Genomic DNA, 12,840 nt, shown 5'->3' on the forward strand with positions numbered 1-12,840 from the left:
ATGGTAAAAACTAACCTTTCAAGTATCACAGTAAATGTATTTTTTTTAAAAACCCTGACTGTTCCAGTCCACTATTTCCAATGCCTGTGTGCCCATTGTAGTTACCTTACACTCGACAGTAGATGGTATGGGAATGCTGGCTGACCTGCGATTAAGCAGTCCCATACACAAGCGTTTGTGTATTGTGACACATTTACCTCAGCACCAGTATTAAAATGATCTGCAGTTGGAGCCACCATAGCCCTTTCTGTTGGCCATAACATTCATGTTCTCTGGCATATATCTGGACTACCCAACACGCTGTAAGCGGTTTGTGACCTGTCTCTAATCTGAGTCTTAGCTACCCAACAGCATGTCAATGGTCAGATCTGCTGTACTTTAGCCATCACCCTTCACAGACATCAATAAATACGTCTGTACGAAGACGGACGTTAAATAGCATCAATGGAAATTTGAACCCTGGATCCCAGCGTAATTCACCAATGTGCCTCTATGTTAATCTTTAAAGATTAAATTTTCTTAAATATACACAAATGATCAACTTTGGTCTTTGCTATTTGGTTACATAGAATAAGAGTTACCAATTAGTTGCCGATTTCAAATAGTACTAAAGTAATAATCAAACTGATTTATCTGTGGGGGCAAATGCTCCAACCAAAAGAGTATCAACGCCTCATTAGAACCACAAAAGATGCTCATACCTGCAACAGTTCCTCTGGTATGATTTCAAAGATGCTAGCTGGATCAATCATCATCATAGAATCATAGTCCAAAAGTAGCACCTACAACAAAAGTCAGATATAATAAATATAATAAACAACCCTAAATCAGAAAAATGGGACAGTATGAACCCATGATATATACAGTGTATCACAAAAGTGAGTACACCCCTCACATTTCTGCAAATATTTTATTATATCTTTTCATGGGACAACACTATAGACATGAAACTTGGATATAACTTAGAGTAGTCAGTGTACAACTTGTATAGCAGTGTAGATTCTGAAAATAACTCAACACACAGCCATTAATGTCTAAATAGCTGGCAACATAAGTGAGTACACCCCACAGTGAACATGTCCAAATTGTGCCCAAAGTGTCAATATTTTGTGTGACCACCATTATTATCCAGCACTGCCTTAACCCTCCTGGGCATGGAATTCACCAGAGCTGCACAGGTTGCTACTGGAATCCTCTTCCACTCCTCCATGATGACATCACGGAGCTGGTGGATGTTAGACACCTTGAACTCCTCCACCTTCCACTTGAGGATGCGCCACAGGTGCTCAATTGGGTTTAGTCCATCACCTTTACCTTCAGCTTCCTCAGCAAGGCAGTTGTCATCTTGGAGGTTGTGTTTGGGGTCGTTATCCTGTTGAAAAACTGCCATGAGGCCCAGTTTTCGAAGGGAGGGGATCATGCTCTGTTTTAGAATGTCACAGTACATGTTGGAATTCATGTTTCCCTCAATGAACTGCAGCTCCCCAGTGCCAGCAACACTCATGCAGCCCAAGACCATGATGCTACCACTACCATGCTTGACTGTAGGCAAGATACAGTTGTCTTGGTACTTCTCACCAGGGCGCCGCCACACATGCTGGACACCATCTGAGCCAAACAAGTTTATCTTGGTCTCGTCAGACCACAGGGCAGTCCAGTAATCCATGTTCTTGGACTGCTTGTCTTCAGCAAACTGTTTGCTGGCTTTCTTGTGCGTCAGCTTCCTTCTGGGATGACGACCATGCAGACCGAGTTGATGCAGTGTGCGGCGTATGGTCTGAGCACTGACAGGCTGACCTCCCACGTCTTCAACCTCTGCAGCAATGCTGGCAGCACTCATGTGTCTATTTTTTAAAGCCAACCTCTGGATATGACGCCGAACACGTGGACTCAACTTCTTTGGTCGACCCTGGCGAAGCCTGTTCCGAGTGGAACCTGTCCTGGAAAACCGCTGTATGACCTTGGCCACCATGCTGTAGCTCAGTTTCAGGGTGTTAGCAATCTTCTTATAGCCCAGGCCATCTTTGTGGAGAGCAACAATTCTATTTCTCACATCCTCAGAGAGTTCTTTGCCATGAGGTGCCATGTTGAATATCCAGTGGCCAGTATGAGAGAATTGTACCCAAAACACCAAATTTAACAGCCCTGCTCCCCATTTACACCTGGAACCTTGACACATGACACCAGGGAGGGACAACGACACATTTGGGCACAATTTGGACATGTTCACTGTGGGGTGTACTCACTTATGTTGCCAGCTATTTAGACATTAATGGCTGTGTGTTGAGTTATTTTCAGAAGACAGTAAATCTACACTGCTATACAAGTTGTACACTGACTACTCTAAGTTATATCCAAGTTTCATGTCTATAGTGTTGTCCCATGAAAAGATATAATGAAATATTTGCAGAAATGTGAGGGGTGTACTCACTTTTGTGATACACTGTATGTTTGTCTGGTCAACTTCATTTCATTTGTTAATATACATTCATTCCTGCATTTCAGGCCTGCAACACACCCCTTTGTAATGTTGCCATTCCTTCTCACAAAATGGTTTGTCACAGAGAATAACAGGCAATAGTGTTTAATGTGTTAATTTGTTCCATTCTTCCTGCAAACATGTCTTAGGATGTGCAACAGTACATGGTTGTTGTCACATTTTTTCACACATTCTCCATCAGGGACAGGTCAAAACTGCAGGCAGGCCAGTTCAGTAACTGTACCCTCGTCTTTCACAGCCATGTCTTTGTAATGTGTGCAGCATGTGGTTTTGCATTGTCTTGTTAAAAAATACATGAACATCCATGTAAAAGGCGTAATTTTAAAGACGTATTTTTTTGCATTAATGCTGCCACTACAGAAGTGTATATTACCAATGACACAACCCCATATCATGACAACTTTTGGCTTTTGGACTTGTTGCTGATAACAGCCTAGATGGTCCTTTTCGTCTTTTATCAGGAGCACATGGCATTTTCCAAGAAATATCTAGAATACTGATTCATCTGGCCACAATAAACATTTCCACTGTGTGATAGTCCATCCCAGAGAACATGTCACTTCTGGACATGGTAAACATGAAGCTTCTTTTTGGCACAGACGTTCATCTGTGAATGTAACTCCATATTACTGTGTTTAACAAAGGTTTGCCAAAGTAATCCCTTCCTCATGTATTTAGCCACTGATGAGTTGCAGTACTGTCTGAGGGATAAGAGATCAATGATGTTCAATTTAGGCTTGTGCCCTTGCTCTTAACTCTCCAAAATTACTTAAATCATTTAATGATTTTATGCAATAGATGGAGATATATGCAATTTTTTGGTGAGATATATGAAATTTGGCCCTCCTTAGCCTTTTGTGGATACTGCTTTTGTACCGAATCATGATTATAATCACCTGTTTGATCATCAAATAAATCAAATCATTATAATTATTATTTTTTGCCACTGTCACAAATTTTGGAATGTGTTGCAGCCCTGACATGCTTGAATGGATGTATACCGTTTTAAGATTTTAAATGTAGCTGACCTAACAAAAAATGAAATATCTTAGTTTCATACCTTTTGCAATGAAATAAAAGTGAAAGTCAATGTAAGAAACACTGCAAGATTATAGGTGTTATATTGTCCACATGATATATGCACATGTGGTAAAATATACATACCAAAGCAGAATCCTCAGAAACCTTTAAAGTCCGTGCTTTGCACCAGTTCTTGTGTGCATCAGACCAGATAACACATTCTGATCCAACAGAAGTTCTTCCTGCAGCACACCTTAGAAGCCCCAAGCCTTCAGAAAGAAAGACATTTAAATAAGTATATAACAGTTCTGATAGACATTTTCTATTATTTTAGAAAAGGGTGCGATTTGTAAATGATTTACCTGATTTAATAACCTCAACATTTTCTTCAAAGTCTGAAACGGATGAATATAACTGTGTACATTCGCACACTTTTTCAGCATCCTCTCTGCTGGACAGGCACTCGGACTTCTCATCAGTGTAATCCAATATTAAGCAATCGGCCTCAAAGGGTCTGTTCAACTCAGAAGGTTCCAGATTCTCTGGTACATCCAAATGTGTGCTCTGAGATCCAGCATATGCTTCTTTACTTCCAAAATCGGTGACATCTAACTGGCCTTCCTCAAGAACATCTGGATTGTTTTCACATGAATCTGCCACGTCTGCATGTATATCTGAATCCTTTGGAACATTCTGTTCACAATTCTCAAAATCATAGATTTCTGCAGAGGTTTGATTCCAATCAGATCCATTTTCTGTAGGCAAAGGCTCTTCTACAACTGTGTCTCCCATTTTTACCAATTCTGAACTTTCATCTTGTAAAGATACAACATCAATGAAAACTTCACTTTCATCCAGAATAACTACAGAATTAGCTTGCTTCTCAAGATCAGCTACTGTACCTTCTTGTTCTGGCTCAGAGAGCATTTGGGGTGCTATATCACAAGCATCGCTGTGCTCATAATCTGTTGCCACCTGAAGCTGCTCCATAGGGCTCAAAGCAGATTCAGTTACACAGATAGAAGATTCAGTTTCAGGATAAGTCAATGGTGGCACAGTTGAAAGTTCAAATGATGTCCTCTCACTATTCCAACAGTATTTTATTGCATCATTGATGACAAGTTCAACACATTCCAGCTTTACAAAATGAGGCTTTCCAAGATCGCCTAAACTGCCTAATTTCAACACTGTGACTTTTAAGAGTTTGTCATTGATTAGCTCAAAAAACTGATCAGCTGCATCGTCATTCCAGGAGCCCTTGGATGTATCAAATCCATCAAGCTGGCAGGCAAAGGCCAAAGGTGTGACATCAGCTACCTCAGGTGGCAACGGTCTAACATCACTCATTTGAACTTTTGATTCATTTCCATAGTCAACAAAAAGAACTGACAATGAGTTATCATCTCTTGAGGTCACCTTTGCACGATACCACAGTTGGTCATCAGCAAAAAGGGCAATGCAGCCACTTCCGAATGGTAGGGGGTTTTCTTTCAAAACTGCAGTTTCTAAATCATTACCGGCCTTTTGAATTACTTCTGAAATCTTTTCAAGTTCATCAGTCTCTGCAGTTTGACACCAGAAGAGCTGTGGCCCACTAATAAATGATGCATACACAGAGATGACTTGTCCTTCGGAAAGGTCAGGATTCTTGAAATATCTATCGAGGTTGCTGGTGACCAGATCTGGTGACTGGGCGATGACTGTGCTCTCAGGAGCACTACTTTCAGTTATAGCATCTGTATTTTTGGAAGAAGGTAAATCTAACAGCTCACCATTGGCTTCAAGTTTGACTTGCCATACAGACCCAGACTGTTGGATAAAGGTACATGTAATTTTATTATCATGTTTTTCAATTTCTTTTTTGAAAGCAGAAGTCATTTCATTATCGACATGCTGCACTCCAGTTAGCGAGCAGTGAATGCTATACCTCGGATGTGAAAACGTTCTGTCCAGGACACACATTTTTGAAACTGACACCTTCGCAGTGTTTCCAAAGTCAATAAATTCAACATCCACAATGTCATTAACTGGTGCTTTTCCCACTATGGCACGATACCAACAGTCATTATCTGGAAATACTGCACTGACCAGCTCACCTTCATGGAGGTCATCAGGTTTCACAGGTATGCGCTTTGATTTATCATCATTCAGCTTCATCACGAGAGAGCAAACATTACTTTCATCCGTTAACAATTGGACACAGAAGCTCAAAGGATTATTGCAATGTGAGACCAACACTTCAGCTTTCAGTCCTGGTTTTATAACTTTGACAGGGAGGTTTACTTGTTTCAGGAGACCTGGTTTTTCAAAACCATGACTCTTATTTTCTGATTCACTCTGACATTCTCCATGAGAACCATGACAATTTGGCTTCCTTTGTGTCATTTCTTTTTTCATTACACTATCATGGGATGTCCCACGGTTTTCTGCCTGTTTTAAACCAGCACTTTTCAAAGATCTCCAGGGTTCCAGAGGCCCATGTGGTTCTTTTCTCCCTCTCATTTGGCGTAATTGGTTTTCACCATTTCCATTTCTTTGCTTTGGGCTTTCAAACACATTGCATGGTGCTGTTTGATTTCTGAAATAAAATTCTTTAGCAATGACTTGCTCATTTCTCTTCAGTTCAGTGTGAAACTTCTCCCGGATCATCGCATTAACCTGCGTTTTCCCATCATACAGCTCAACAATTAATTTACCACATGGTTCTTTGGCAACTATCAGTGCTGTCAGACAACGATCTGTCACAAAACTTTCAAACCAGTCATTTACTTTACTTGGAACCATATCAACAGGCATATCAGAAAGCCCACACTCAACTGCTTGAACTGGTACTGACATAATGTCACCAGCTTCAATTGGAACTGGTAGAAGGTCAGACTTCTCAACATTCTTTGTGTTCCCATAATCCACAAAGTAGACAGCAACTGAAGGCTTTGTAGATTTAATTAGCCCTCTGTACCAAAATCCATCTGTGTACTTTGCAAAGCAAACTTTTCCGAAGCTTTTTGGGCATTCAATAGTCTCTAGCTGTCTGCACAAGCTGTTGACTTTTTCTGCAAGCATGTTGACCTGTGCATAATTTCTTTCTAGATGACAAAAGAAGTGATTGACGTCTTCCGCACTTGTGATGCTTACATCTTCCTCAGACCCGGTTTTGATGTCATGTGTAGAGTAGAAGTATGTGTCCAGGCGAAAAGGTGACATCTGTGCCTTTTTAGACGGTGCCTGGTCAGCTAAACCTTTCTGGACAAGAAGTCTGCATATGCTTTGGAATGGAGTCTCCAAATCCACCACGTTGAACACCACTTTTTGAGAGTCATACATTACGGCATATACAGTACACTTCAGGACTATATTCAACGAGGAAGCATTGTCCACAAACTCTTGAAACAGAGCTGTAGCACCAGGGCTCCATTCTAAAGTGGAATGAGAGACTGGATGAAAGTTATACAACCTGCATCGGAATGCCTGTCCTTTCAGCTTCAAGAATGCTGGATTAATGTGTCGAATATCATGAATGGCAACTTTCTTTGTCTCTCCATAGTCAACAAACAGTACAGTTACTGTATGATTGTGCTTTTGGATCAACAAGGCTCGATACCACAGTCCATTTTCAGGATGACGAGCAACACATGCTGCTTCCAGAGGGGATTGAAATTCACTGTTTTTATAGTAATTCTGAAGTTCTTGCATCAGCTGTTTCAGACATTGTGCATCATTTGCTTTTTGACACCAAAAGTCATTTAGATTTTCAATGTAGGATACGGTAACATCGAGGGAGCTTCCGATGGGAAACAAGTACTCCTTGAAAGCAGGAGAAGTGGATGACTGAGAATGAGCATTTGTTTTGACTTCATCAGTCTGAATCACTTCAGTGTACTGTTTGACAGGTTCATCTACAACTTTTGCTGTTTCACTGTCTGCAAAACCTCTACTGCAGAGCAACTTCGATAAATCCTTTTCCCCCTCTGAGAAAGAATCAATAACTTTGACAAAATGAGTGTTTTGAGATTTAGCAAGTACATCCACATTCAGAATTTTATCTTCAACAGCTCTGGAAAAGAATAACGTGGCTTTTTGGTTCCAGTTTTCATGTTTTGCTTGAATGCCATAGAGAGCACACTTAACTGCCAAGGCTGGTAATTTCTGATACCCAACAGGCAACACACGGAGTTCGGAAAAATCAACAAACTCTCTGTTTCCATAGTCAAGAAAGAAAACATCTGCTTTAGTCTCGATGACTTCGCAAATAACTGCCCTATAAAAGACATCTTGAGATCTGGCCACGCAAAGAAGACCAGCTACAGGTTTTTTAATGAACTCACTTGCACTGGTGGAAGACCCATACAGCTCCTCCAGGCTCTTCATTAACTGGTCAAATTCAACAGCATATCTTTGAGTTTGAATCCAAAACTTTGAAGGGCTATCAACATGCTGCACAACAGCCACATGGGCCGTGTTGAGGGGCAGACTTTCTGTACAAAATACAGGAGTGGTCCCTTTCAAATCCTTAGACTTGTCTGTTCCTTGTGCATCACCTTTAAATGAAATTTGGCACGCCTCTGATGAGCCACTCTTAAAAAATGCAACTGTGTCTGTGTCTCTACGAGACACTGGATCCAGTAAGCACTTCTCTCTCAGTCCAAACAAGTTGTTAATATTGGTTTTTTCATCTCCATAGAGAGTGACATAGTGCACACCTTCTGAAAGGCTGTAATACTCAAACTTCGCAATGACAGTTCTGTTGAGAATTAAGGATCTCAGATAATCAATCTGTGAAGCTGTCCATCCAATGCCTTGATCAAAAACACCATGTAGAGAGCAGACATACGTCACGACAGGCATTCGAAAAAATTCTGAAACCAGTGGTCTAACATGCTCTACTGAGACAAATTGTTTCTTTCCATAATCCACGTGCAGCACCTCTGCCATATTGCTGGAGAACATGACCTGCTGCAAAACAGAGCGATACCACTTTCCGTCAGCGCCTCTTGATGCACAAGGAGCCCCCAAATTCTCAGGTCTTGCAAAACTAGCTCCAATTCTTCCTTCGTAATGCTGTGTTATCTGTCCCATTAATTTCCTAAGTTCCTGAGAGAATACCTTGAGCTGACAGAAGACACGGAGAGGATTTGTAACCTCTGTAACAATCACAGTCTCAACAGTTTCTGTTTGCAGCTCTGGATACAAGTAACACTGCTGTCTCTCAGTGTGCTTGACTGGTTCATTTCTCATGGGTGGTATCCTCTGAGGCTCTATGAATGAATTATGTGATTGTAAGGACCTTGAGACAAAATCTTTGAACCTTTCATTTGATAATTTATTGGCAAATCCCATTTCACACATTTGCCTAGACAAGAATGGAATATCGAGTAGAAATGTACGCTGAGGTACTAGGACGTCCTGAACACCGGCGGTAACTGTTCTGCCACAGAAGGTCTTCATGAATTCCAAGGCCATTGTTGACCATTTATTTTCAGGAGACACTGGTAGCACATTTGAAAGAACACAAAATTCAACTTCAGGAGGCAGGTAGAAGAAGTCAGTTTGGCCCCATGCTAAAGTGCTGGTAGTAGCGTTTAGTGTTCTACCTTCATCAATGAGAAACACACTGTAGCCTGAATCATTTCTTGACACTATACGGGCTCTGTACCATGTTTCATAAACTTGCACAAGGCACAAGTCACCAGGCTTGCCATCTTTGTCCTGAAATATTTTCCCAGGGTACTGAATCTCTTTTTTAATTCGTTGATATGCATGTCTAAGATCCTGGTCAAAATTACCCCAAAATTCAACCAGAACACAGAGGGGGTTTACGTTTACTCTGGTAATAAGTACACACACATTCGAACCAGATGATGGGAGCCCAGGAATTGAAGACATTTTGCTGTTTTTCAGGATTCAAGGTTTTCTAATGATTCTCACCATCTGATGGCATGGCATCTACAAAGAAAAAGAAAAAAGATCAGCTACCACAAAAATAAATGTACAATAGGCCCGGAAACAGACACATGGCTGTTAAGAATTAGAATTAATTAAAAAAGGTCTGTTAGATGCAATATTCTGTTTTATTCTTATATTGTTTTTTAACTTACCAACTTTTCTCCCAATCTACTCATTTCCCATTGCAATTCCTCTGCCCCTTGCACCACCCTCACCATTGGCTGAGGAGAGACGCAGACTAGCTCTTGCCCTATCAGCAAGTGTGCAGTTGCCAGTCACTTCTTTAAACTACCACACAGTGGATTTTCACAGAGATAAAAAAAATCTTCCATGCCTTGGAAAAAGCCACCTGTGCCTGAATTCAAACTCAAAGTGTTGTAAACTGCAGCCCCACCCAAATATTTAACAAAATACTTGAAATATGACCCACCTGCAACTCCAAGATAAAGCTTTTGGAAGTTTTGGCTACAATAAAAATGTCACACTTAGACAAAAACAAAACTTATATATATTTAGTAATATATATATTTATACTTTAATCTCTGATGAACATTCAAACCAAAGGCTTAATGTAATTATAAACAGCCATAATCACAGGAAATCACAGGTGTGTTTCTCTAAACTACTGTTTTCAATCATAGCGGCACGGTGGCTCAGTGGGTAGCACTGACACCTCACAGCAAGAAGGTCCTTGGTTCGATTCCCAGTTGGGGCGGTCCGGGTCCTTTCTGTGCAGAGTTTGCATGTTCTCCCCATGTCTGCATGGGTTTCCTCCAGGAACTCTAATTTCCTCCCACAGTCCAAAAACATGCAGTCAAGTTAATTGGAGACACTGAATTGCCCTCTAGGTGAATGGGCGTGTATGTGTGTGTGTCTGCCCTGCAATGGACTGGCCATCCAGGGTGTTACTGTGTGCCTTACACCCATTGAAAAGCTGGGATAGGCTCCAGAACCCCACTCCCCCACAACCCTAATTAGATAAGCGGTTAAGACAGTGAGTGAGTGTTTTTAATCATCACATTTTAGGGAAGATAATAATTGCCATTTGGCATGATAGGCCAATGCCAATTAATCTTGAATATATTACAACACTTAACTACACAGCTTCAGGTAATAATAGTACAACTGTTGTGCATATGTCTTTTTATTAGTCACTTGTAATTATGCATTCACAGTAATTTAGTGCCATCCAGGCTCAGTGGTTAATGTACTGGACTAATGATCAGAGGGTTGCCGGATCAATCCCCACTACTGGCCCCCTGAGCAAGGCCCTTAAACTCAATAGTAGTATTCAGTCATAACTATAAATCATCTATTGGATAAAGGCAGCTACTAAACGGCGTTAATATACATTTTAACATCGTTGTTAGGCAAACACACAACTGCAGATTACACAACATGAATTACAAAGCCTTGTTTTCCCTTGATCAACTTTCCCTGTATCAGTGAACACAGAAAATCCTTAGAGATCTCTGTGGTGAACAAACTGTCAAAACAATTAACATGATTATTTAATGTAACCTATAGTTTTGGTTACCGTAGTGTCGTGTTTAAGACATTTATTTTGGGTGGCACGGTGGTTCAGTGAGTAGCACTCACAGCAAGAAGGTCCTGGGTTCGATCCCCAGGTGGGGCGGTCCTGGTCCTTTCTGTATGGAGTTTGCATGTTCTCCCCGTGTCTGCGTGGGTTTCCTCACACAGTCCAAAGATATGAATTTGACATTAAACTTGTGAACTGATGAATCTTGTGTAAGGAGTAACTACCTGTTCTGTCATGAATGTAAACAAAGTGTGTAAAACATGACGTTAAAATCCTAATAAATAAATAAAACAAATAAGACATTTATTTTTATAAGTAGGAACTTAATTAAGCGTTTATGGATTTAAGTAATAGGTAGTAAATGGAAAAAATAATGCTACGTTTAAAGAAAACTGGCGTTGAACCAAAAGTCGTTTTGAACGCGAAGGAGTCGACTCCTATGTAAGGTGAGTCAACTCGAATGACTTAACTGAAAAGAACTGACGTTTTTCCCTTAAATGTAAGAGTAAAAATTGCACAGTTAAGCAATCTGTTTATTAATAAAAACATAAGTAACAGTACAATGTAGAAAATCTACCTTAATATTACAAACCCAAATTTGGCCCAAACTTTATAGCTTTGAGTGAAGAGTCAACTCTCTGCTCGTTACTAGTGAATCAAGCAAGCTAATTAACAAACAAAAAATATTACACTATTTAAACGTTACTCAACACCATGGTTTCCATTAAATAATTTAACCATAAACCACAACAAACACAAACAACTGTTACTAAAATGAACTTACCTTTCATTTTAATCTTCATAAGAAAAACGAGCTTGCTACCAAGCGTCTTATAACGTAGCTAGCAGAGACGGCTAATTATCAAGCCACAGCTTTCTTCGCCTCAAGTAGTATTAAGTAGTATTTGAGAGTTATATTTTTGCTAATTACAATAATAACAAAATATATTTATATTAAGTGCACAAAAAGAAATATAAACTCGACGTTACAAACACCACTTGTTAAAGAAGCCGTTTGGCGCCTCACATTTGAAGCCCCGCCTTTTTTAATGTCTCCTCAAACGGTCAGGCATCCTCATTGTACAGATTGAATAATGTGTTTATTTATTAATTTATTCTATTGATGGCGAATTTGACCAAAGCATCTTCCATGACACATTAAACATTCATTTGTATAGTATATATACACACTATATGCCCAAATGTATGATGATACTACCACAAGCTTGTTGAAAATCCCAATTCCAAACCACATACATGTTATAATGTATGTTGGCCCACACTTTGTGGATGTCACAGCCTACTCTATTCTGCAAAAGCTTTCTACAGCATTTTAAAGTGTGTCTGTAGGAATTTGTGCCCACAAAGAGTACCTGCGAGGTCAGGAATTGATGCTGGACAAAAGGGTTAGGCCCAAAAATGATGTTCTAATTTTTTCCCAGAATGTTTAGTAGTGTTGAGGTCAGGCCTTTATGCAAGCCACCGCGTTCCTCCACACCAAACACATTAAACCATGTCTTTATTAACATCATTAAGTGCACAGGGGCAGTCAAACTGTTGCCACAAAGTAGAAAGCATAAAATACCTTTTTGTCAATATTTTTTATTCATTTACATTTTCAGCATTTAGCAGACTCTTTTATCCAAAGTGACTTACAGTACTGTGACAGTATACTGTCTGAGCAATTGAGGGTTAAGGGCCTTGCTCAAGGGCCCAACAGCGGCAACCTGGCAGTGGTGAGGCTTGAACCGGCAACCTTCTGATTACTGGACTAGTACCTTAACCACTAGGCTCAACTGCCTATTCATTTATTATCAAAAAGTGTGGCTAAAACAAC

General features: G+C 40.2%; 1 protein-coding gene across 4 annotated transcripts in view; it reads right to left on the reverse strand.

Annotated features, from left to right (window-relative positions):
- Positions 1-11,876, reverse strand: part of tdrd6 (tudor domain containing 6) — a 31,494-nt gene extending 19,618 nt beyond the window's left edge. For 3 of the 4 annotated variants that reach the window (XM_063002047.1, XM_063002045.1, XM_063002048.1), the window contains exons 1-4: positions 11,788-11,876; positions 3,883-9,463; positions 3,665-3,789; positions 702-782 (exon numbers count right to left, since the gene is read on the reverse strand). In XM_063002047.1, the coding sequence (XP_062858117.1) occupies positions 702-782; positions 3,665-3,789; positions 3,883-9,403 (5,727 nt within the window). In that variant the 5' untranslated portion in view covers positions 9,404-9,463; positions 11,788-11,876. Of the gene's footprint in view, positions 1-701; positions 783-3,664; positions 3,790-3,882; positions 9,464-11,062; positions 11,220-11,787 lie in introns of those variants that run through there. The other variant, XM_063002046.1, reaches the window with a different exon arrangement.
- Between the last annotated feature and the right edge of the window lie 964 nt (positions 11,877-12,840).

This window comes from Trichomycterus rosablanca, chromosome 9, assembly GCF_030014385.1.
Source record: "Trichomycterus rosablanca isolate fTriRos1 chromosome 9, fTriRos1.hap1, whole genome shotgun sequence".
NCBI classification, from domain to species: domain Eukaryota; kingdom Metazoa; phylum Chordata; class Actinopteri; order Siluriformes; family Trichomycteridae; genus Trichomycterus; species Trichomycterus rosablanca.